General features: G+C 35.8%; 1 protein-coding gene across 4 annotated transcripts in view; it reads right to left on the bottom strand.

The window, feature by feature from the left end:
- The window catches only part of KAT6A (lysine acetyltransferase 6A), a 113,924-nt gene that overhangs the window by 29,650 nt on the left and 56,797 nt on the right, over positions 1–27,477 (bottom strand). For 3 of the 4 annotated variants that reach the window (XM_045459189.1, XM_045459197.1, XM_045459196.1), the window contains exons 3-8: positions 25,212–25,320; positions 21,141–21,256; positions 20,466–20,547; positions 18,075–18,210; positions 16,400–16,716; positions 10,975–11,093 (exon numbers count right to left, since the gene is read on the bottom strand). In XM_045459189.1, the coding sequence (XP_045315145.1) occupies positions 10,975–11,093; positions 16,400–16,716; positions 18,075–18,210; positions 20,466–20,547; positions 21,141–21,256; positions 25,212–25,320 (879 nt within the window). The remainder of the gene's footprint in view (positions 1–10,974; positions 11,094–16,399; positions 16,717–18,074; positions 18,211–20,465; positions 20,548–21,140; positions 21,257–25,211; positions 25,321–27,477) is intronic. The other variant, XM_045459201.1, reaches the window with a different exon arrangement.

Raw genomic sequence — 27,477 nt, 5'->3', positions numbered from 1 at the left:
AGTGAAGCTACAAGTTCAGACTCTTATCCAAAACCCTTCACACGGAATGTGCTTTGGAATCTTGAATTTTTCTAATGTTAAAGAAGTATTATATATGTATCTGAAATCCCAGTAGGATTTGGGGCAACACTCCATAATCAGACAAACTAGTATTTCTTTAGCAAAGCATAGGAAATATTCACATTAAATGGGGTAAGTAAAGAATATGTATAGTTTCATGTCAGTTAACACCATGTTTTGCCAACAGTTCTGTTTAGGTAAATGAGATCTTACTGCAAAATGAATTATAATTTTTTCCATTCTCCAAAGAAGATATACAGATGGCCAGTAAGCACATGAAAAGATGCTCAAAATCACTATCATTAGAGAAATGCAAATGCATTTGAGATATACCACTTCACACCTACTACAATGGATATTATCAAAAAAACAAAACAAAAACAAAATAACAAATGTTGGAGAGGATGTGGAAAAACTAGAACTCTTGAGCAGTGCTGGTGGAAATGTAAAATGATGCAGGCACTGTGGAAAACAGTATGGCAGTTCCTCAAAAAAAATTAAACAGAATGTTCGTGTGAACCAGCAATATATAAAAGAATTGAAAGCAGAGACTCAACAGGTATTTGTCCACCCATGTTCACAGCAGCATTATTCACAACAGCCAAAAGGTAAAAGGAATTCAAGTGTCCATCAGATGAATGCATAAACGTTCATGGTATATACATATATCAAATGATATATATATATATATAAATTCTGGTAAGGGAATTTTGACACATGCTACAACATGGATGAACCTTACAGAAGTTATGCGAAGTAAAATAAGCCAGAAAGGGGCAAATATTTTATGATTCCACTGAGACCTACCTACAGTAAATTCAAAATCACAAAGTAGAATAGTGATTGCCAGAGGATGGGCAAAGGAGGAATGGGAAATTATGGTATATTGGGTACAGAGTTTCAGTCTGGGAAGACAAATTCTGGAGACTGATGATGGTGATGGTTGTACAACAATGTATTGCCACAGTAATTTTTTGTTAAGTTTTCAGGATTCCAGATCTCAGAATTGTAGATGTGATTCCAGGCTACTTCTGTCTCTTTCTTCTCCTATGTCTCTTTTGTTCGTCTACACTTAGACATCTCCTTTGCTTTACCGTTAAATACTGATTAAAATCTAGGATTTTGTCTTTAACCCTCTTACCCTTTCTTTCCACAGGACCTATAATCCAATGATCTACCAGTTTTTCACTCTCCATATGCCCTCCTTCTCTTTATCCAGCTTAAATTCCAAGGTCTTTTACTGTACTTCATCTTTGCCTCCATATATCCTTAACTTCCCTGATATTCTCCCAATTCAACAACAAAATCGCAACTCTCGTTAAATTCAGTTCTCCACATAATCCAACATCCGGATATGGTCAGAGAAAAACACAGAACTGACTAGACTCAATTTGTAATTAAAAAAAAAATTTTTTTTAATGTTTATTTACTTATGAAAGAGAGAGAGAGACAGAATCTGTGAGCGGGGAAGCGGCAGAGAGAGAGAGGAAGACAAAGAACAGGAAGCAGGCTCCAGGCTCTGAGCTGTCAGCATAGAACCTGATGCGGGGCTCGAACCCACGGACCACAAGATCATGATGTGAGCCTAAGCTGGACGCCTAACCAACTGAGCCACCCAGGCACTCCTCAATTTGTAATTCTTTTTTTTTTTTTTAATTTTTTTAATGTTTATTTTTGAAGGAGAGAGAGAGCACGAGTGGGGGAGGAGCTGAGAGAGAGAGGGAGACACAAGAATCCGAAGCAGGCTCCAGGCTCTGAGCTGTCAGCACAGAGCCTGACTCAGGGCTCCAACTCACAAACTGGGAGATCATGACCTGAGCCGAAGTCGGCTGCTTAACTGACTGAGCCATCCAGGTGCCCCTTAACTTGTAATTTGTAATTCTTAACTACTGACCTCAAACAGGCCCTTGATGGTTCTCTAACTCCATTCACTCTCTCGATTCTCCTAAAAAATTCTTTTATACTTTCTCCTATCTCTTTAAGCCTCCAACACACCTCTTACCCCATTTTCACTGTCAATCAATGCCTTTGCTTTCTACTACACTAGAAAACTAAGAAGCAATCACAAGAGAACTTCCAAAGCTTTCCAAGGCCACATCTGTATGTTTACCCTCTGTGCCCACATAGCCTACCTTTCCTTAATATTATGTCTAGATGGTCTATGCTCCCATCTAAAGCCAACGCTTTCACCTGTGCATTAGATGACATCCTCTCTTACATTCCAACAATCTTCCCTTCCCTCTTTTGCATCATCAGATTTCTATCCACTAGATCATTCCTATCAGCATAAAAACTACTGCTATTTCTCCCATATTAAAAAAAAAAAAAAATGGATACCTTCTTTTGCCCTCACATCTTCACCCAAATATTCTCCTTCTGTTCCCCTCCACTGCAAACTACCTCAAAATAGTAGCCCCCATATTACTTCTATAACCAATTTCTCTTTTCTTTCTCAAACCAGTTCCAATTATATTTTCATCTTCCCCCTCCTTCACTATGGAAACTTTCTCAAGATTACCTCCATGTTACTAAATCTGATGGTCAATTTTCAGTCCTCAGACCTATCCGCATAATTTTCCATTCCCTCCTTCTTGAAACATTTTGTTTCAATTGGCTAGTAAGGAACCAGTATCTCCAAGTTTTTTCCTCCTTCCCTAGCCATTCACAGTTTCTCCAATCTCTAAAAAGGGACTTCTCAAAGGTCCCTCCTTTTCTTTGGTGACCTCATCTAGCCTCATTTCTTTAAGTACCACCAACTTGCTAACAAGTCCTGGATTTAAATTTTCAGTCCAGACCTGCACTTTGAGCTCCAGACATATACTATCCCACTGTCGGCTTGATATCTCCTCTCCTGAATGCCTTATAGGAACCTCAAGTTTAATGCACTCAAAATCAAACTCCTGATCTTTTTTTTCCCCCTCAAACCTGTTCCTCCGGTATTCTTCTACATCTCAGCAAACAGCAACTCCTTCCTCCAACTGTGCTCTAGCATCATCCTTGATTCCTGGTTTTCACAACCATCCAATCCATCAGCATATCTAATGGTCTACCGCCTTCAAAACATAATCAGAATTCCAATTCTACCACTACCACTATGATACAAACCACTGTATCTCTTACTTGGATAATTCTAATAGCCTCCTAAGTTCTCACAGTTTCTGTATTTTCCCCTCATTCTACACAGAAGCCAGAGTAATCCTTTAAAACCTATGTCACTCTTCTACTCAAAGTCCTCCAAGAGTTCCTACCTAACTCAAAGTAAAAGCGATAGTCCTTACAATGGCTTACTTGGTTCTGCCCTCTCCTTCAACCCCAACTCCCAACACCATGTTTTTCCCATTCTATCCTAAATCTTTCTCAAAATCTCTGCTACTGTATCTCCTCCACCTTCATTCAGTCCTAGTCACTTCTTGTTCTGACTACTGTAATCATCAGACTGGTAGATGTCCTTGTCCAGGTCTTCGTCAATCCAATGCTTACCGAATCACTGAAGTTGAGTTTCTAAAAGCAAATACAATCATGTCACTCTTTTTAAAAAGTCTTCAACTCAAGAGCTATTTAACTACTTTAAAGAGCTACTGTAACTAAAAAAGAGTGCAAACTTTCTCACAAGGACCATGGGAACTTTGCGATCTGGTCTGTCCTTACCATTTCAATCTCATTTCTTACTTGAACTTCAGCCAAACAAGCTACATGCAGCTCCAAGGGTTCAATATGCTTTCTCACACTCAAATTGTTCTTTTTGAAATGCTTTCCTCCTTTTGCCCAATAGTAAATTCTTACTCATTCCCTCAACAGCCTGCTCAAATAGCACCTCTTCTATGAAGGCTCCCCTAACATCCCTAGACAGATGCCTTCCTGTTCATTCTCATATCATCTTATGCCTATCTCTATGGTAGCAGACCATGAACTAGAAATTAAGAGTTAAGGATCAGAAGTCAGACTGTGGGTTCAAATACTGACTCTGATACCAACAACTATATAATTCTAGGTAAGACAATCCTTCTAAAGCTTCAGTTCCTTCATCTGTAAAACAGGAACAAGTAACAAGGTTGAACTAAATGACAAAATTTATATATGACGTTGAATGCAGTACCTGACACACAGTAAAAGGATACTATTACTAACCACATGGCTTTATTTATTTATAAATGACTCTTCGACTGGAGAACAGGGACACATTTCCTATTTATCTAAGTATTTCTAGCACTTACTAAGATAACTAGCAGAAGCTCACATTTATTTAGTGCTCACTACGTGAATGGCATGCTAAGCACTTTGCAGATATCAACTCATTTAATCCTTTCAACAAACCTATTAAGTAACTTGTTTGACCAAGGTCACTTAGCAGAGGTAGGATTTGGATCTGTTCAGGCTATTTCTAATACCTAGGCTCTTAACCAGGATCTTAAAAATACTCAATAAAACCGTGCTAAACTGTCAAATGAATGAACTCAATACAATTAACTAGCCTTTAATATGTAACTTAACAAATGGCTTAAGACACTAAAACAATCTCCCACTCCTCATCTCTAATTTCACCAGTACCAAAGAGAAATCATTTCAACAACAAAAAAGCAGTCATGGGGTTACCTTAAAATCCTGGCAAGCCAAGACAAATGTCCTCTTTCTAGCTTTTAAAGCCCTCCAAATTTCAGCCCTATACTACTAATTCAATATATTTCTTACCAATGCCCAACAAAAGTTCACTGTTTTACGTATTAAACTAAACCACAAGCAGTTCTTACTTTACATGGTGCCATGTTAACTGAAACATAAGAATACCTAAACTGAGATCAAATATCAGTCACCACAGCAATGTATACAGAATGGACACGATTCTAATAGGCACATGTTTCCATTAACACAGTGACGTGCAAAGCAAGGACTGCCTGTATTGTGACACCTTTATGAGCAGCTATTGTGTTTTCTACATCAACTCCACAATGTGAGTTGCACATATTAGGCCCACAAGTATTTGTTGATCTCATGGGACCAATAATCACAATGTCTCTTGCATTTACAGTTGTCATTAATTCCTCAAAGCTCAACTTAATGCTGGTTACTCTACCTGGGAAGCCCTCATTCTCTCCATTTACCTAAATCTGAATCATCCTTTAAGCCTGTTTCTTCTGTAATCATCTCAGATCACACCAGCTCTTACTCATCTTAGTATATACTGTTGCCACATGGAACAATCTGTATCATTCAATACAGCAATGACTTACATTAACTAGTAATCTTATGTCACTGTTTGCTATTTGTCTTCCTATGTACTTTGCCCTACTTGCATAAATGCACATGCCTTATGATTTTGATGCCTCCATAACATTTTTTAACAGGGTAATATGGATATTATTATGATTAAGGGCATAAAATATGAAGCCATACAGGCCTGGGTTCAAATTCCACTTCTGCCATTACTAGTTACATAACTTCAGGAAAGTCACTCAACTAAAAGTCTTGGTTTCCTCATATGTAAAATGGTAATAACAATCCTTATGAGGTTAGGAGATTTGGTGAACCTAGTTTATTCCATTTCTAATAAATGTTCAATTCTTTATGCAAAGAAAAAAAATATTTTAATAGCCTACATAGATTTCAAAATTGCTCTGTTAACTTTCTACAACCACACACACACAAAAATCCTTCAAAATTAGCATTAAAATTAACATGGAAATATAACATGTTCTTTGGTGACATTTTACGTAAAAATCATTGTATATATTTCAGAAAGGTTGCTATGCTCCAATGAGATGAGCCAAATACAAATGCTTCTTTTTGGTGGTGGAACTCTTAAAAAAACCATTTACTCCAAGTCCATAAGATTACTGTAAAAAAAATTCCAGAACAAAAGCTTATACTACTAATTTTTCATGCTTTTATTTTCGGAGGTGGCTCTTTTTTTTTTTTCTTTTTATGAACATATTCATTGTATAGCTAATGAAACACAGTACCAGGTAAATGATATTCTTACTTCTCCTGAAACTAAAACAAAACAAAACAAAAAACAACCAAAACCAATTAATAGGGCCCCCTTTTTATAAGCATTTCAGTAATTCTTGACTGACTTAGGTAATGTACCATACAAAACCCAATTACTCAATAAAATCACTCAAAAGCAAATACTGGATTTGCTTTTTTGGGCACATTTCCTACGAGATGGTAAGCTCTATGAAAATAAAAAAATATATAAAATAAAATTGGTTTCAACCCACTTTCTCTATTCCATGAAGTCAGAGAACATGTGAGTCAATCCTAGTGTTCTCTTGCTCCCTCAAACAACACGGCAAATCTATCACCAAGTTCTACTGATTCCATCTCCAGAATATATTCTAAAACCATCCACTTCTCTCCCATTTCCACTGCCATCTCTCTAGTCTAAGCTACTGTCTTCTTTCAGTTGAACCATTGAAAAAGCCAATAAATTGATTTCTAAATTTATTTCTGTGCCTTCTCTTGCCTAATTCCACTCCATTCTTCATATAGTGGCCAGGAAAAAACATTTTTTAAAAAAATTTATTTACTTATTTTGACAGACAGAGAGAGAGAGAGAGAGAGAGAGAGAGAGAGAACAAGAACATGAGCAGGGTAAGGGCAGAGAAAGAGGGAGAGAGAGAATCCCAAGCAGGCTCCATACTGCCAGCACAGAGACCGATGCAGGGCTCAAACTGACAAACTGTGAGATGATAACCTGAGCCGAAATCAAGAGTCTGATGCTCAACTGACTGAGCCACCCAGGCACCCCAGGAAAAAACAAATTGTAATGTGAATATGATCCTGCTATTTCCTTGCTAGAAATCATTCAATGGTTTCCTACCACAATTACAATAAAAACTCAAATCCTAACTTATCTCTTCAATCTCTCTCTCCAGCTTCATTTTATATGGCTTTTTTATTCATCGTACTCAAGCTATACTGGCCTTCTTACAGTTCCTCAAACTTACCAAGTGCTTAGGTACCTCAGAACATTTACACAAGCAGTACCCTTATGTCCAGAACATTTCTTCTTTCTAGCTCTTTGCCTTGCTGACCTTCTACTCATCTTTTAAGTTTCAGTCTCTGTGTAAATTATTACTTCCCTAAAAGAGGAATCCCAATCTCCAGCAATCTAGATCAGGAAGCTCCTGTTATAATCTCTTGCTGCATTTTTATTTTCTTCCTATTAGCTATCAGTTTGTAATTACAGATTTATTTATATGATTGTCTATTGTCTTACTCATGCAACTGAAAGCTTTGTGAAAGCAGTCTATGTCTTTTTGTTCACCCTACAGCTCTCATAGCATGCCAGGCACATGAATACTAAGTGAATGAACCTCACGGACCAATACTACCATCCTAAGAATTTTAGTGCACTGCCAATGAAAATAAGGACCAATTAGAATTTAAATATCTAGCTGTTTATTTCCATGGTGCCGATATACACATGGACAATCACAAGTTTAATAAAATGTGCAAGAAACACACAGATTACTGTTGATACAAATTTATACTGTCTCCACTTGGCCTCAGCATCCCTTTTAACTCTTTCTATCAATCTTTCTTTCTGCAACCCTATTATTCCAACCCCTGCCAACTAGACATCTAGACTAGAGGAACAGCAATCCAGGCAGAGGGAACAGTAAATACAAAAGGCTCCCAGGCAGGACAGTGCTTGGTGTGTCTAAGAAACAGGAGGCCTGTTGCTGGAGTAGAGTGAACAAGGGCCAGAACAAGGGGAGTAGCTAAAGAAACAGGCAGGCACAAGATGATACTGGGTCTAAAGAAAAAGGAAAAAAAAAAAAAAAAAAGGATAAAGACTTTGGTTTTAAAAATTCTAAGCAAGACTGAAAGACATAAAAGATTTTCTGTGCAGAGGAGTGGTATGATCCAACTGAAGTTTGAAAATATTTACTCTCGGCCCTGTATAAAGAATATGGACTACAGACTGGGGTGAGGGACAAAAGTAGAAGCAAGGAAATTAGTATAGAGATATTACAAAAGCCCAATCAAGAGATAATGGTGGCTTTGACTCAGGTAGTAGACGTGGAAGTGGTAAGAAGTAGTCATAAGCTGTATATATTTTGAAGGTGGAAACTATCAGGATTTCCTGATGAATTAAATATGGAGTATGAGATAGAAAAAGAGAGAGAAAAAAATCAAGAATAATACCTCACTGGACCTGAGCAAGTGAAAGGGCAAAACTGCCATTTACTCACATTGTCCAGTAAAAGAAACCAAGGATTCTTAGAGAAATGGCTAAATCGACAGCCAGCACAGTAAGACCCTGGAACATATTGCTGTGGTCAAAGGTAAGTAAGAATGATTATATATATAAACATCAAATCATTATGTTGGGGCACCTGCGTGGCTCAGTTGGTTAAGTGTCCAACTCAGGTCATGATCTCGTGGTTTGGGAGTTCGAGCCCTGCATTGGGCTTTCTGCTGTCAGCACAGAGACAGCTTCAGATCCTCTGTCCTCCTCGCCCTCTGCCCCTGCCCCTGCCCCACTTGCGCACACACATTCTCTCTCTCTCTCAAAAATAAACATTAAAAAAAAAAAATCAAATCATTATGTTGTACATCTGAAACTAGTATAATGTTATATATCAGTTATCTCAATTAAAAAAAAAGAGTTGAATCAACCGGACAAAGTAAAAAAAAAAATGAACAAGCCATGTCAAAAGGACACAGGAGCAGGCTTGAAAAAGCTCCCCTACCCAAATGTGGAACAATTTTAAGCATCAAAACAAATATTGATAGCAACAAATTATAAGTCATAAGAATCTTCAAGTCTAAATGAAATGAATAAATGGAAAGAAAAAAAGGACCTTCCTTACACTAGAATGCCAATTAATAGACATAAAAGGAATGATGAAATTAGAATATCATCTGTTTAATAACCAACAAAACAACAGTTTCAGGCAAAAATCACCACTGGATGCTAAATCTAGTGGATAAAAGTTTGAAAAGAAATAGGGTACATTTACGTGGTTTCAAAGTGTATTGCTGCAAGATATTTATAGAAGGAAAATAATTTTACAGGGAAGCAACAAGGCAGAATACTACCTTAACCAAGTGATCAGAGTTAACATCATTCGTAATAGGACAAATTAATACTACATACCTCCTGATACGATGCAGAGAGGAGGACACATCGTCTCTATAGTATTTCTGCCAAAAGTAGATCACCTGAATCTAATCATGATGAATCATAAAACAAGCACAAACTAATGGATAGTCTACAAAATACATGATTTGCGTACTTCAAAACTGTCCAGATCATGAAAGATAAAGACTGAAGAGCTGTTCCAGGTTAAAGGAGACTAAGGAGACATGACAACTAAGTGAAACACATGATCCTAGACTAGATAAAACGAACCAGGGCAAGTTGTTTTCTTTTCCCCCTTTTGCTATAAAAGAACATTAGTGGCATAACTGCTAAAATTTGAATAAAACCTCCAGGTTGGATAATATACTTTATCTGTGTTAAATTCCTGATTGATGATTGTACTGTGGTCATGTACAAGCACGTCCTTGTTTTTAGGAAATACACACAAATAAGTAAGAGTAAAAGGACATTAGCATTATGTCTACAACTTAATCAGTAAAAAAAGTTCTTCAAAGGAACTACTAATTCCTTCTTTGAATTCCCACTGAATTCCATGTGAATTTCTACTATAGTACCTATAGCACTTTGTTTTACTTATTGGTAGGAAAAGAAATGTGCTTTCAGAGGTTAAACAACCTTCCCAAAGTAGAAGTTAGTAAATGACAAACCACAAATTGAATGAAGATCTATCTGACTCAAAGTTAACACTCTGTGAAATCACAAGATGGTAGAATGCTCAGTAAATGTTTGCTGACTATTCATATTGTTATTTTTAAAAAATACTCACAGAATGATCTACATAAACAATCTATGCACAAATAGGTTTCTTAATCCCAAGAATTTCACCTGCACAACAGGAATCCCCAGTATCATGCTGATAAAACTATAAACTCTTACTTTCAAGACAAGAGATAGAACTCAACTTGGCTAACATAGTGAGTTGGTGGCAAAGAAAGAAAAAACACAAGATAAATGAACTTAATATAGAAGAGCCTTTATGATCTAGCCCTGTGCTTTTCCAATCTCATCTCTTGTCATTATCTACACCCAGTGTTCTTTATCCTATGTGGAAATTTATTCCCACAAGTTAGTGAAAACATGCTTTGTTTCCCCCATTTTCAAGTCTTTGCATTTTTGTTCCTTCTGATTATAAAGGACCCCATTCCTTGTCATCTGGATCAATTCCTACATATTCTTTGTAAGACCAGCTCAAATAGTATTTCCCATCAACGAATCCTCTGACCTCCCCATGCTTAGACAAATGCTTGCTCCCTATTCTTCCAAAACACCATGTACCCTATAATTACACTTTTTACATGAATGAAATTATTCATTTAGTCTCTCCAGGACTATACTTGAGAGAAGGAATCTTGTCATTCACATTGGCTTCTTCAGCATCTGAAGCCTAATCAGGTTCTTTGTCTATACATTTATATTTTGCTACATGTCCCAAAGGATCAAGGCAAAAGCAGTTAATAAATATTTACTGAAGTAATGAAAATGGGTGTTTTATCACTTGAAAGGAGCTTGGTTTTTGTTTGTTGGTCAAATCCCAAACTCTTCAAGACAGAAAATAAATACACCAAACTCATTTAATACTGGTAGTCAGAAGCAACCTGTTTATCTGCAAAACCAAAGAAGTCACAATGTTTAAAAGGAATACCTTAACAAGCAGAACTACATATATGCACAAACCACATCTATCTGCAGACCAGATGGATGAATAAATTGCTGTTACTTACTGCTCTATCCCAATACAATTAATCCTGTTTCTCATTCACGACCAAAGTATTTAATTGTCCACTCTGCATATCCAACTTTACCTGCAGTGCTTGTTCTTGGATATCACGAAATAATTCCATATCTTTCTCAGTCATGATTTCCTGGCTCCCAAAAAGCCGTTCCTCACTTTCTTGTTTGCCATCCCAGCCATCCTGATTGTCTGCATATAAAGAAAGGGCTCACATGTTATTAACTTTATCCTTAGTTTAATACATGAATTAGGAAACATTTCAAAAGTGTTGATTTCAGTTTGAAGACCTTAATATTATAAAAGAAGAGGATACGAGTAAATGGACACCTAGAAAGATGTATCAGTAAATAATATGTACATATTCTATCTGCTTTATGATGGAAAATCTGAACTGTCCTAAAACTTCTTAAAATTATCACATAACTAAATTTGAACTTCATCAAGACATTAGATTTTAGCATAATACATATAAAAGTTTGATGAGCACCAAGTGGTGATGTATGGAAGTGCTGAAATACTATATTGTACATTTGAAACTAGTATTACACAATTTTACACTGTGTATGTTAACTAACTAGAATTTAAATAAAAACTTAATAATAATACAAAATCAGAATAGAGTAAAGGTCTAAGGAATATGAAACCTACTTTGAAATAATCTGAATATAAAAGTTTTACTATGAATTTAACATATCAACATTCAAATATTGCTTTTTCATACTTCAGTAGTATGGAAGTTGTTTATGTTTTACCAGGACATGATTTTCATCATATGGGACCAAAACAGGGAAAATTTGTTCGTTTTATAATTCTCAATGATTCCACAATCAATATAAGGCCAGTACATTCTTATCTCAGCAAGAAGATAACCTTTGAAATAACTACCGTAACTCCCCACACATTCTGGGTGCCGTTTTAAATAAAGCAGAACTCCACAAATCTGAGGATCACAGATGATAATCCTCGGGGTAAGTATGAGAAATTATAATAAACATCCATAAATGACGCATCTTCCTCAGATGGGCAAGGAAATTCATGAAAGGAGTACTGGAGGGATTATGTAGATCGTTATCCTCTGCATTTGAATATGACACTGTTGACGGACGAATTTCCTCTTTGTAGGAGTATGGCTGAAAAGACAGTTCTTTTCAAATTAAATAGACATATAGGCTGTCAACAGACACCTGTGCACTTAGTATAAGAAGAATAAGGACAAGGACTCACTGCTGAAAATATTCCCAAATTGAAAAATATGTATCTGAAGATCCTTTGTGATTTTAATGCCCCCTAGTGCACGACACAGATGGATGCAGGCACAAATCTAGTACGGCATTCAGTAGCATTCTATCATATATATGGTGCAGATTGTTCCTTAAACTCTACAATTCATAAGAAACTTACAGAGCCAATTATAGCAAAAACTCACACCAATGCAGAAAAGTTAATATTGATTCTCCATATACTTTACACATTTGCTCTAATTATTTCTATTTCTAAAACTTTCCAGGAGATTCTTATAATAATCCATCTCCAATCAAACAGTTTATTCAAAAATGGCTTTCATTAGAATCTGCTTTAGATTCTTTCTTCCTAAGCCCTAAAGGACTTGTATATTTTCTTAGATAAACATACTCAGACTGGAGCTACAGTGTACATGGCTGATAAAGACATGAAAAGTACCTGAATGCTCAAAGAGTAATTAGTTGATTGCCACTCTGGTGAAAAGCCAATTAATACAAGCATAAAAAGAGGGAACTGATAATGATGAGGATTTCCTCTCTTGTGCTGGACCAATCAACCATTTATATAAGCAGGAATGAAGAAGCAGTGAATACAACTACCAATGGGAAATTCAGAGGAAAGAAATCAAAGCTAAGAAATTCTCTTGCAGTATATTAGACACTCACTACACCTTTGGCCGTTGTGAACCAAGAATCCATTCTCATTCTTCTACTTTCCTCAGAGACTTTTCTACTTACTTCAGAGGGTTACATTCTCTAAACTCAAGGCACTAAATAGCAACGAGACCAGTTTAAGCTTTAATTATCAAGATAGATAATCAAAATTTTTCTCCTCTGATTTGAATTACCTGCTACACTATTAAGTCTTCTCTACAGATCTTTTCTACCTTGTAAACTAGGGACCTTAGCCTCATATTTAAGTATGAAATGAATAAAAGAGGGGATGTTACAACTGATACCAGAGAAATACAAAAAAATCACAAGAGACTACTATGAACAATTATACACCAAAATGCTGGGCCTATTTGGAAGAAATGGATTAACTCCTAGAAACATATGACCTACCAAGACTGAATCATGATGAAATAGAAAATCTGAACAGGCCGATTACTAGTAAGGAGACTTGAATGAATAATCAAAAATCTTCCAACAAACAAAAGCTTCACTGGTGAATTTCGCCATTCAAAAAATACTTAATACCAATCCTTCTCAAACTCTTCCAAAAAACAAAATGGGGAACTCTATTTTATGAGACCAATGTAACTTAACCAGACAAAGAGACCACAAGAAAAGAAAATTACAGGCCAATATCCCTGATGAACACAGATGTAAAAATCCTCAACAAAATACTATCAAACCGATTTCAACAATACAATAAAAGGGTCACACACCATGATCAAGTAGGATTTATTCTAGAGATTCAAGGATGGTTCAATATCCCCAAATAAGTCAATACGATACACCACATTAACAAAATGAAGGATATAAATCAGGTGATCATTTTAACAGATGCAGAAAAAGCATTTGACAAAATTCAACCTTCATTTATGATAAAAACGCTCAAAAAAAGCAGGTATAGAGGGAATGTACCTCAACATAATAAAGGCCATATATGATGAGCCCACAATTAACATCAACCTCAATGGTGAAAAGCTGAGAGCTTTTCCTCTAAGATCAGGAGTAAGACAAGGATGCCTATTCTCACCACTTTTATTCAACATCAGATTGAAAGTCCTAGCAGAGCAATCAGGCAAGAAAAAAAAATAAAAGGTATCCAATTTGGAAAAGAAGTAAAACTTGTTATTTGCAGATGACATATAGAGAAAACCCTAAAGACTCCATAAAAAAAAATGTAGAATAAATGAATTCAGTAAAGTTGAAGAATATAAAATCTGCTGTATTTCTATACATTAATAATGAACTACCAGAAAAAGAAATTATGAAAACAATTCCATTTACAACTGCATCAAAAAGAATAAAACACCTAGAAGTAAACTTAACCAAGCAGGTGAAAGACCTGTATGTTGAAGACAAACACTGTACAGATATACATAAGACACTAATGAAGGCAATTAATGAAAAAACAAATAAATGGAAAGATATTCCATACTAACAGACTGGAAAAATATTGTTAAAATGTCCACATTACGCAAAGCCATCTGATAGATTCAATGCAATTCCCATCAGAACGCCAATGAGGTTTTTCACAAAAACAGAAAAAACAATCCTAAAATTTGTATGGAACAACAAAAGACCCCTAATAGCCAAAGCAATCTTGAGAAAAAAAGCTCCCTGATTTCAAACTACATTACAAAGCTATAGTAATTAAAATAGTACAGTATTGGCAGAAAAACAGACAGAGATCAATGCAACAGAGTAGAGGACCCATAAATAAACCCATGCATATATGGTCAATTAATTTACAACAAACAAGGTGAGAATATACAATGGGGGAAAAGATAGCCTCTTCAGTAATGTTGGGACAACTGGACAGCCACATGTGAAAGAACAAAGCTACACAACTCTACTATACCGCACACAAAAAGTAACTCAAAATGGATTAAAGACTTGAATTTAAGACCTGAAACTGTAAAACTCCTAAAAGAAACCATAGGTGGTAAAGTCCTCAACAGTTCTTAACAATAATTTTTTTTTAATCTGATACCAAAAAGCAAAAACAAAAGCAAAAATCAGTACGTGGGACTATATCAAACTGAAAAGCTTTTGCACAACAAAATAAAAAGGCAACACACTAAGAAGATATCTGCAAATCATATATCCAAAAAAGAGTCAATATCCAAAATAATAAAGAACTCATCCAACTCAATAGCAAAAAACAATCTAGTTAAAAATGAGGAGATCTGAACAGACATTTTTACCACCACAGACATAAAGATGGGCCACAGGTACATGAAAAGATGCTCTACATCAATAATCAACAGTGAAATGCAAATCTAAAACACAAGAAGGTATCACCTCACACCTGTCAGAATGGCTATCATCAAAAAGAGTAGAAATTACAAGTGTTGGTGAAAATGTGGAGAAAAGGGAACTTCTGCACTGCTGGTAGGAATGTAAATTGGTGCAGCCACTATGGAAAATATTATGGAGGTTCCTCAAAAACTTAAAAATAGAACTACCATACAATCCAGCAATTCCACTTCTGGGTATGTATCCAAAGAAAACAAAAACAATTTAAAAAGATATGTACACCCCCATGTTCACTGCAGCATTACTTACAATAGCCAAGATATATAAGCAACCTAAGTGTCCATAAATAAAGAAACTGCAGTGTGTGTCTAAGTGTATAATCTTATTCAGCCAAAACAAAAACAAAAACCTAGCAATTCCTAACCCAACCACCAGCTGTGCTGAAATGAAATAAAGTGGGTATGTTGCAAAACCCCCCAAAAAAAACAAATCGTGCCGTTTCTGACAATATAGACAGACCTCATTATGTTAAGTGAAGTAAGTCAGACAGAGAAAAACAAACACCATGTATGCTGTTTGTATGTGGAATCTAAAACTAACTAACTAACTAAATAAATAACTAAATAAATAAATACCAAACTCCTAGATACAGAGAACAGAACAAATTGGTGGTTGCCAGAAGAAGGGGGTAAGGTAGAGGGTAGGAGAAATGATGAATTTTTTTGTTTTTCAGTTTCAATAAATTGAATTTTAAGTAAATAAATGAAAAGTAGGAAACAGCCTGATACATAAGTAAATTATCTGAAGCTGTAGTTCTCTCTCTTTCTCTCTTTTAAAGTATAATTCATGAAAAATTACAAATCTATTTGCCAAGATTTGAAGTAGAAAAATTTTGTTCTTTTCTCTATACTTATTTGATCAACAGTATTTTATCTACCCACATTCTTTCTAATTTCTTTCTGGAAATAAAGCAAGCATCATGATGCTCATCACATGATTTATTTTGTAATTTATGAAATGTAAAGATATTCTTGACTTAAGGTTATGCCTTAAATTTCTATAGGAAGATTCTTTGTGGTTCTACCAAAAAAGCACCATCTTTTTCCTACGAGCTCTTATTTGTCCATTCTTGCAACTTCATCTTCAGCCTCTCAATTTCTGCCATAGTTATTACCACCTTACTTTCATCTAAATAAGTATCTTTAATATCTTCTTCTATTCCATAACCAGTGTTTAATAATCAAATAAACCTATTCCAGATAACTAGTGTTATTTCAAATAATGCACTTGTGGAATACATTTTGCTTCCAAGTGAACTTTTACCTGTGGGCCAATCTGAAGTGCTTGATTTTCTGTTGCCCTTTTTCCTGATTCTATATTGCTCAGAGTAATCTACCACTTCCCCTCGAGGTTTCCGCCCATCAGGGGAAGGGGTGAAGAATTTGGTAAGGCCATCAATGAGCCCTTTGGTTTTCTTGTTGAACTTCAAGGGGTGACTGCTATCTCTGCAGAAGTCCAAGCCATCTATTCGCTCTAAATATCCTTCTTCTGATGACGATGCTGATTGGCTGGAGAGAGTGATTTTACGTTTACGACCCCTTCCAGGACCAGTTCGAACTTTGCTGAAGGGACCTTTTGATCTAAAGAATCAAACAGGGAAAAGGGTAACTATTAAAAAAGAAATTTTTAAAAGGTTTCTATTTAATATATAACTTGTAATTGGTAAATAACCTATGGCTTTATTAAAAAAAAAACCACAGTTAAGAATATTCCATAAATCATAAATACTATGGGGAATGAGAAATAATAGTTATTAGAAATATCTACTTCCAGGAAGCCTAATATTTTATAGCAAAATGAATCCTAGATTGGGAGTCAGAAGGCATGTTTGACTCATAATTCTGCCACTTTCTAGCTATACCTCTTGGAGAAATCACATTGTCTAAACACCAGTGTCTTCATCTGTAAAATGAGAGTTGGACCAGATGACAACTAAGACCCTTCCAAGTATAAAGTCTCATGATCTCTGCACCAACTCAGAGTTACACTTTACCTTTAAACACAAGGATGTATTACCCTCTGAAAGTCAGAAATCAAAAGATTATCTCATAGGAATATTTTAAAGCTTAGATTTAAGATTTAAAATATGAACTACAATACTGGTGCTATGTATTTCAAGCTGCTAATGCCCATTCCTTTCAGTTATTAAGACTGTCATCTTTAAGACACTCTTAAGTGTAGAAAAGGTGGGTAAAATTTTTAATAGAGGTTTATAGGCTTAAAGATATTTTGCATATTATCAAAGGGGAATTACTTATAGAAATACTCCATAAAAAAAAAAAAACAACTACTACTGAATCTTGCCCCACCTCCTCCAGACATAGCCCAGTTTCCTAGTCCACAAGGGATAATTATATACCTGATTTCTGCTAATAGATGAAAAACACATTATTTTATTTTACATCAGGACACAGAAATGCGACTTAGCTATGACCTCAACAGAAAAAGCTACGCAGTGATTTGTACATCTAATATAAACTACTGAGACTACATGAGAAATCTGTGAAATGCTATAGCAACATAATTTTTTCTTTGTTTACATAAGAGGAACAATATAAGACAGTGGTTGAGTCAGACTTTGGTGCCAGGCTACTTGGGTTTTAATCCCAGTTCAACACTTATTATAAAATGTAGTTTCCTTATTTCCTTCTTATTTGAAAAATAAGAGTAACAACAGTATCTACTTCATTTGGTTGTTGGGAAAATTAAATGATTAACACACTGTAAGACACTCAGTACTTTAATAACTTTGTTCTAACTTTATTCTACTGAATAAAGAGCTCTTTATTAAGAGCTCAGTAAGTATTAGCCCTTTTTATTACATGAAAGTGCCAGTTGTAACAACTGAAAATTTTTTTCATAAAGCAAACAAGTGACTCCTACACTATAGACAAACCCTATTCTTTTCTCCCCTCACCTTGCCACAAGTACAACTTACACCGTGTTTTGTTTCTTTAACCTGTTTTTTGGACGTCCTATTGGGTTAGCATAGCGCCGTTTTATCTGTGCCGCCTTCTTCTGTAGAAGTTTTCGTCCTTTTTTCCTAGGTCGACATATTTGACATATCCACATACCTATAAAAAAATCAAATTCCACATAAAAGCACAATAGACACAGATACACTGAAAGAATTCAGATACTCTAAGCCAGTAGTTCTTAACCACTTTTAGGTCAAGAACTCTTTTAAAACACTGATGAAAGCCCCCTAAAAAAATAAACACAAAAACATACACACACAAAATTCTACAAATGATTGGAAAAGACGCACAAGTATTCTGAAGCCCACATATGGTTGAAGTCCACTGATCCTCAGTAAAAAAAAAAAACCATGGTCTATACCTGGCACCCAGATTCTACAAGAAAAGAAGCCAGGTTCCCTTAAGTAATAGATGATTCCAGGACTGAAGCAGGGAAAATACTGGATAACCTGAAGCATCTCATGGTGCCAGAAAATGGAAAAGTATTCAAAAGATGAGGAAGGCATGTCAAAAGGACCTACAAGCCAACTTGAAGGAGCTCCCAATAGCCAAATCTGGGTCATTCTGAACAAAAAAAAAAGAAATAATCATGTCAATGGATTATAACCCACTGAATAAAATAAATACCCATCAGTCCATAAGAATATAAGTAATTGAATAAATAAATGGGAAAAGCGATAGCTCTTCTTTACAGCAGAATTCCAATTAGTAAATACAGAAGGGATGATGGAAGCTGAAAAATCATCAATATGCAAACACCAAAGTAAAACTGGTACAAACAAGAATCACTGATGCATGCTAAAGTCAGTGCAAAGAGGAAAAAGAATAACTTTAAGGTCAGGTTTCTTCTGTAATCAAGTGATCAAAGTTAACATTACCAGTAATAAGACATATTAGTATTATACACCTACACTACAATGCACTAAGAAGGGCACAGTATCAATTCTGTGGTGTTCTTGTCAAACTTCATAATCTTAATTTAATCATTATAAAGAAAGAGACAGACCCAAATTGAAGAACTTTCTACAAAATCGCTAACGAGTATTCTTCAAAAGTGTCAAGGTAAGGAAAGATAGTCTAGGGAATTAACAGACTGGAAGAGACTAAGGAAGCATGATGATTAAATGCAGTATGAAATCCAGCACTGGATTTTGGACCACAAATTCAAATAAGGTGTATAGATTTACTAATCGTATCATATCAATGTTAGTTTCCTGGTTTCAGTAATTGTACTACAGTTTTATAAGATGTTGACATCAGAAGAAGCTGTGTAATGGGTACAGTAGGAAGTCTCTGTACTATTTTTGCCACTTGTCTGTCAGTCTGCAATTATTTCAAAATAAAATGATTCCTGCTTTAAGCTGCTATAAAACTTCTTTTGTAGGCATTAAATACAAACAAATGAAGTCCTAAGAAAATCTTATCTTGAAGGATTCTCAGAAGACCTGTTGCCCAAACTTCCAAGTAAATGGAAAAGGTAGCAAAGGGGGTATTTATTCTTCCAATACGTATCAATTTAAGATTTTTCAGAAGCTAACAACCCACAGAGTGACATAAGAAGAGACTCAAGTTAAGATTCTAAGTGGAATAACTTAACTATACCTAAGGTTGAGTCCCTTTCCATCCACAGGAAAATTTTTTCTGAGCAGAAATTATAAAATACTCTACAAGCATTTTACTTAAGAAACCTGTTAAGTCACAAAAACAGAGTTAAAAATGGAATTTATGATAAGGCAAAGCAGGAGACATTAACTGGATTTTTTTTTAAGAAACTATAAGCATATAATAGGATGGAAGTTCAACCAACAGGCAGTTACATCCCAACCAAATACTTGTCAAGGAATAGGAGTCAAAAGAATAGAATACATTAAGCTATATTCTTATGATTTAGCACACAAAAATTATCTGTTTACAAATTATTTTATAAAAAAAAAAAGGCTCTAGGCCTTTCAAAAGTGATGAACAGTTAAATAACCAATACTGATAAAATCAACATGATCTAATACAATTTCATTTCTTCCTTTATAGAAAGAGATATTTCAAAATTACATAAGGCATGTATTTTGTCCTCTAGCTATAGGACTGGCAAATACTCATAAATGAACCACTTCACTCTCCATGGATACTTAAACATTGAAAATAGAGGAAGATAATAATGAATCCATACACATAGGAATGTCAAGATGCCTAAACAGACTGTCCCCACCTTTAAGGTGCCAGCTTTCTTCCTACTTACACAACCCCAAATAGAAAGACGGAAATTATTCTTTCATTTTAACAAAGTAGACAAAAAGTGCTTTCACGGATTTGCCCATTACAGTGCCAGTCTGACTTCAGGAAGTACTTCTCACCTTTTGGCATCCGGGTGAGTGGCGGATCACAACACTCCATGTGAAAACCTCGGTCACAGGAATCACAAAAGAGCATATTATCCTAAAAAAGAGAAGGGACAGTTCTGCTTAACCTTATGAAACAAAAATACATCAGGATCACGGCTTCATAAAACCTAGAAAGCTTCAATGATCTCACAAAGATGATGAGCTACTATAGTAGTAAAAGTTTCCTTAATTTGCATTAAACTAAGTAAATGGACACTCCAAGTTAGCAAAAAGTTTTGCTTCATCTAATCTTTAATAAAGAACTACAGTTTCATAACTTTCAGATATAAGCTAACTTTAGTTTGTTCTAATGGAAAAGAGAAAAGGATGATTTGTAGTTAATACACTGACCATTCCTAAATGAATGCCTCCATAATACTCAAACAAATTTCAGAAGTATTTCTTTAAAGTAGCTTAGTCTTTCTGCAAACACAGAATTTAAGGTGTTAGAAACTACCTAGATTAGAAAGAATCCAAGTCTCAAATACCAAGTATTCTAAACTAATGATGTGTAATTGAATGGGACCAGTGTTTCAAATTCTGCTGGACCAAGGGAATGAAAAATAATCAACAAAACTTTGAGGAAAATATTAGGTGTACACTCTACTTCTAAATGAAATAGTCACATCAGAAAGCAAGGATACTCACTGCATTCTTGCCTTGATCTCGACAGGAGCTGCACGTTTTACACTCAATGCACTGCCACCGTAAGGCCTTCACTCTAACCGTTAATTCAGGGGAAAACTTTAAACAGGATGGATGACCTAACAGGAGGGGAAAGTTCTCAAATGAAACAATCAAGAATCATTTTGTAATTGTATTAAAGGAATGATGAAGAAAAAGGCAACTACCTTAAATCAAAATATATATCAAAGAAGAGATGCCCTTGAAAGCTTGCCATACGTGTCTCATCAGGATTTGGCATTCCAATTCAGTTGTACTGATGCTAAGTGTAATTTAGTACACCACCTCCCCAATATGATTATAAAACACGTGACAAACTCCTAACTTGTAATAAGCCTGCATTAAAGCATCATGGGTATACACATGCTTATACGTATACCAATACATAATATGCTCAGGTCATTTCTGGAAGGACACAAAAACTGTTTGCAACTATAATGTCCTAAGATATGAAACTATAAACATTTTGATTTTTAAATATTTTTTATAAATTTTATTTATTTATTTTGAGAGAAAGAGAGAGAGAGAGAGAGAGAGAGAGAGACACCCTTGAGTCGGGGAGAGGCAGAGAGAGAGGGAGAGAGAGATAATCCCAAACAGGCTCCTTACAGTCAGCGCAGAGCCCAACTCAGGGCTCCAACCCACGAACCATGAGATCATGACTGAGCCAAAGTCGGATGCTCAACTGACTCAGCCTTTAAGGCACTCAAGCTAAAAAGTAATACCTAAACAATATTTCTACTGTGATCAAAATTAACAGCAACAGAAAAAATTTTCCTCTTCCAAAAGAGTTAGTATCCGTTTGATTCTCAAAATTATAGAAAAGTAAATCTGCCTTCACTCTGGGAAGATTTGTCCTTTTCCTCTAAAAGTTGGTTGTGTTTATTTTTCTTTGGTGAAAGAAAAGGCTGGTTATTTTTTCTCCTCTCCCTTCTATTCCTAAATTTCTCTGAGATGATATGAAGTTTATTATCAAAATATCACTGACATTAAAGGAAAATGGGAGAGAAAGTGTAAAAATCTCATTCATAATCTCCTCGTCCTAGATTAGCCATTTCCTGTTCTACTTTTCCTTTGTAGACTTCCTAAAGGTGCTTGCATGGTTTTAATTATAGAATATATACAGTTCTGTTTTGCTTTTCTTCATCCTTTTAGTCAAGTAAACTTTATATTCTTTAAACTGATTGATACCCTATAACCTACCTGACACTACTTCCCTATTGTTAACTAATTAAACTACTACCTGTAATAGAATACTACAATGAATTATATCTACAGATTCTCCCCTTCTTTTATTTATTGACTTTGAGAGAGACGGAGAGAATACGCAAATGTGAGCAAGGGAGGGGCAGAGAGAGAGAGAGAGAGAGAGAGAGAGAGAGAGAATATCCCAAGCAGGCTCTAAGCTGTCAGCATGGAGCCAGATGTGGGGCTCGATTTCACGAACCGTGAGATCATAACCTGAGCTGAAATCAAGAGTCAGATGCTTAACCAATTGAGGCACCCAGGTGCCCCATCCTTCTTTTAAATTAATTCCTTAAAATAAATTTCTGTAAGTGGGGTTGGTAAGTGAAATGAAAGAAACATACCAGCAAAGTACCAATGTTTTAATACAATTTCATCAACTCTAGGTTTGGGCTCTTTTATCTTTCAAATTTTATTATTATAAAAGTTATAAAACGGCTTTCACTGCTGCACTGGTGTGCATGCCTATAATTACTTGGGTAAAATGTTTTTTTAATATGTTCAACAATTAACTTTCGTTCATAGGCTCTGCCCTTTGACTTTATGCTAGAAATGTAAGCACGCTCTTCATAGCTTTTGGCCCTTTATCATATTTAATGCAATTATTTTCCCCCAAAATTTTTTGCTTTTTAAAATTTTGGGTATTTTAGTTCTCACTTTGGTAATATCAAATATCATATACTTAACTATGTTCATAGTTTTCTTCCTTGCCTACTGTAATAGTCAGGCTCCAAGCTGCCCTCCAAACGTTCTTGTCTTCTGGCAAGAATACCAATTGACACCTGTGTAGTTCCCTCCCACAGAATAGGGCTGATTTGTGTGCTGCAATGACAGGCTAAGGCTAGGTAACAAAAGATATTGCCGATTCCACCTTGCTACCTCTATCAGATACCTGCTTAAGGGATGCTGTGGGCAATTCATTTTTTTTTTTTAATATGAAGTTTATTGTCAAATTGGTTTCCATACAACACCTAGTGCTCATCCCAACAGGTGCCCTCCTCAATGTGCTGTGGGCAATTCATACAGCCCTATGAAGAGGTCCACATGACAAAGAACTGAGGCTCCCTGTCAACAGGCAGCATTAACATGCCAGCCAAGTGAGTCATCATGGAATGGAAGCCTTCAGATAACTGAGTACCAGTTAAAATCTTGATTGCAACCTCATGAAAGATTCCAAGTAAAAATGACTTAGGCAGGCCATTCCCAAATTCCTAACAGGAACAACATGAATTAAAAACTGTTGTTGCTTTTAGCTGCAATGTTTTGGGGTGGTTTGCTTCTATAGCAACAGATAACCAATAGTTATTTATTCTACTAGTTCTTTAAAAGTTCCCTCTACTGTTTTCAAATTGCAAAGAACTCAGAGACCACCCCAAATATAATGCTTCTTAGAAGACAGGGGTATACCACAACTCTCCTTCCACCCCCATTTTATTCCCACCTCACCTGAGTAGATTTTTATCTGTTTTATGTATTTGGGCTCCCATATAATTTCTTAAGGGTGCTCCTACTAAAATAGTTTGGAAGTCAATGCATTATAGGACATGTCACTATATTTTTATCTAATATTTTATGATTCTATGGTTTATATTTAACTGTAAAATCCATCCCAAGTTCATTACTGTTTGTGATTATTATGCTGGAATATGGTCACCTACCACTCAAGATCTCTTCCCACCTTCTTTTAAAGCCTTCTATAAACAAAAACCAAAAAGCTAAAAACTGTACTTCCTAGACTCTTTTGCAGCTTGGCTCTAGATATGAATTAACTCCTACCAACTGGATGTTTGAGTGACTTTTTGAAAGGGAGAAATGAAACAAAGACCACTTTTCTTCTGGTACTGCCAGTACCCAGCCACTTTTCACCTTCGTGGCCATCCAGAGGTAAATGTGGCGATGGCCAAATTCAGCCTTTCAATATCCAGCTACAGCCCAGTAGCCCCCTGCTTCCACCTCTTCCAGATGGAGACAGATATAGTGACTCCCCTGGTGGATCACTTCTGCGACATTCTAAGATCAGTCCCTAAAGCCCAGCCTAGAGCTCTCCCCTTCAGCATTTCTAATAATTTCACAAATATTTTGTTCTCTCATTAAATTTCTTTCCTCTTGAAGTATCTAGAGTGATTTCTGGTTTCTTGACTAAATCATGGTTGTTATAGATATAAAACACTGAAAATTAAGCCAATGATCAGAGATAATGTTGATTTACTAAGGCCTTCCTACAAAAACTTTTAAGTTCTGAAAATATAGACCAAGAATATCTCTAGAATTGACAAACTAGAAGAGTCTTTGCAAAATCTTTTTTAGACCTCAGGATCTCACACAGCTCACTAAATTGCAGTGTCAACATTCCATTTCCCAGTGTGACACATATAAGTTTCTATCAAGAAGAACAAACGTGTTATCATCCCCGTTCTATTCATAAAGCCTGATGCATAAATCAAGAAAGATAAGTAGTGATTATTAAAGAAGCTAGCAATAATTTCAAACTGATTGCTGTGATGTGAACAGATGTTTGATAGTCAAATATAAAGATCAACAAGAAAAAATAAGTCTGTGGGAAGATTTTTATAAAAAACAAAAATCCGAAACTAAGACCTGATTGAAATTAACTGAATAAAACATGTCAACTATACATTTAAATCCCTCCCTCACCTAGAAGATTCATCTCAGTTACCTAAAACCAGCATCAAAGTATTGTTTTATAAGGATCAAGGATACCATCTCAGTTAAATACACTTCCCTCCTGCCTGAGAGCATACATCAGAAGGAATAAAGGAGATTACATACCACTGTTGCCACAGTCGGCACAGGAGATGAGTTCTTCTGGCTTCTTTTCTCGGTTTTGTTCTTTTGTACCAAGACAGAAACTACAGATAGGGATTGGTTCAGCAACGGGCTATGAAGAAAAAAACAATTCACTCAGGTACGAGTACTTTATTTTCAGTATTAATTCAAAGACATTAAAATTACAGTTTTAAATTCCTATGAGAGTTACATGTAACCAAGACAACTGTATCACTCTCCTAAATTTCCAACTAAGTAAGGGAGTTTTAACAAAGCCTGCTTTGGCTGGGCCTTTACAACTAGTCCTTCTAGTGACAACTTTGGTCCAAAAAAATCACATACCAACCATCATTTTCACTCAGAAACTAAATGACACAATATGGATTGGACAAAGCAAATCCTTCACCTAAAACAAAAAATTCAACTGAATTAGGCATAAGAAATCACAGTATCAGACCTTAAAAGGTATGTGGTGTCAGAGAAGTGATAAAATGTGCAGAAATAAACACCACACAAGGCAGCAGACCTTAAGTGGTAGAAGAGACAACCAATAAGTACTCTGTACAAAAGATAAATTTCAGTTGTGGTTTGGAGGAGAAGGGTTGAAAGAGGAAGATAACATGTATTAAGTACTAGTACTAGGCTATGGGATCTTGAGAAGTTTGTCCAAGGACAATAGACAAAACAATTGTTAAAACTGGGTTTAAACCTAGGCTTACATGTGGCTCTACAACGCTACCCCCTTCCCCTCCAGCCCAAAGGATGGAGAGAAAGGCAGTGCAGGTAACATAAATAAGATAAATTTAGGTGTGCAGTCTGCTAAAGCCAGTGCTTAAAGGATATGGTTTCTGTCATAAGTGGTAGTAGAGAGGGTGGGTAGATCACTTCAGTTTGTGAAGACTGCCACTGAATGTCTTATAAAGTTGGATTTTACACTGCAGGAAGAAAACAATAGAAGGCTACTGAACCAAAAGGAAATCACCTGTATTTGAGCAAAACATCCAGTAGCAATATCAAAGATGAATGAGGAGAAACCTGAAGATGGATAGAACATTAAACAATGACCACAATAGTCTGGTGAAGACAAGAACCTGAACCAAAGCTAAAAAAATGGAACAGAAAAAACAGCTATGGACTTAGAAATAAACTAGTTGTGGAAGGTAATAGAAAAGGAAATGAGTTTAATAAGACTGACTTAATGAAAAGATGGTGTGAAAGGTAAGTCATTTTAAAGAAGAAAATCAGAAGAAAACCAAAGATGCTGAGTCTGATTTTAGATGTGTTTAGCTGGAGGCAATCTCAGTCAAATCTCAACCACTTATATGGGAGAGAGGCATAAAGACCTCAAGATTCTTTTAGACAACTGGTGAAAACAGATAAAATGTCTGTCAGTGCTATTACAGAAGTGTTGCAATGAGAAACAACAGAGGAACCAAGCGGGGGAAATGGGTAGCAAGGAAAGGTTTCCCAGACTTAAGTTCTTCTGGAGGTACCTGACAGGGAAGGTGTTCAAAGAAAATATAGAATCAAGCTTGAGAGGAGGGGGATGAGCTTAGTTTGGGACTGACTCATGGAGCTTAAAATGCCTATGGAGCATCTATGTAGCAATGCCCATGGGCTTTGTGATACAGGAATCGGAAGTCCAGGAGAATGGTTAGTCTGGAAATAATCTAGAAATCATATACCTATAAAATGGCATTAAGATTCTCAAAATTGAGGCGTTCTCCCATGGAGAACAGGTAGAAAGAAGAGACCTAAGGTCAGAATACCAAAATATAAGTGGCTGTTAGAGGAAAAATCCTGAAAAGGAAGTGGATTAGTGAGAGAGTTGGATGGTACATCAATAATGTCCAACACAAGCAAATTAACAGTACTGCTCAGCCAAGAGATGAAATCAGAGATGAAAAGCTGGAAGTTGTCTTAATAATTGTGGCTGTGGTAAAGACTACCACATCCTTTCTTTAAAAAGGAATATAAAAAAGAACCAGGGAGTAAAGTTAGGAAAGACTTCACTGAGGAGTAGAAATTGGAAGTAAACACTAAGTGAGAAGACCAGCCACAGAATGGAAGATATTAACAACATATTTAACTAACAAATGGCTCACAGCCAGAATATATTAAGAACTCTTACCTGTCAGTATGTAAAAGACAGACAATTCAATAGAAAACTAGGCAAAAGTCTTCACCAGACACTTGACAAAAGTAGGTACGTAAATAATAAAAGGCCAATAAACATAAGAAAAGATGCTCAACCCATTAGCCATCAAGG

The sequence above is a fragment of the Leopardus geoffroyi genome, chromosome B1 (genome assembly GCF_018350155.1).
Source record: "Leopardus geoffroyi isolate Oge1 chromosome B1, O.geoffroyi_Oge1_pat1.0, whole genome shotgun sequence".
Classification (NCBI taxonomy): Eukaryota; Metazoa; Chordata; class Mammalia; order Carnivora; family Felidae; genus Leopardus; species Leopardus geoffroyi.
This window is presented reverse-complemented; position numbering and strand designations above follow the sequence as displayed.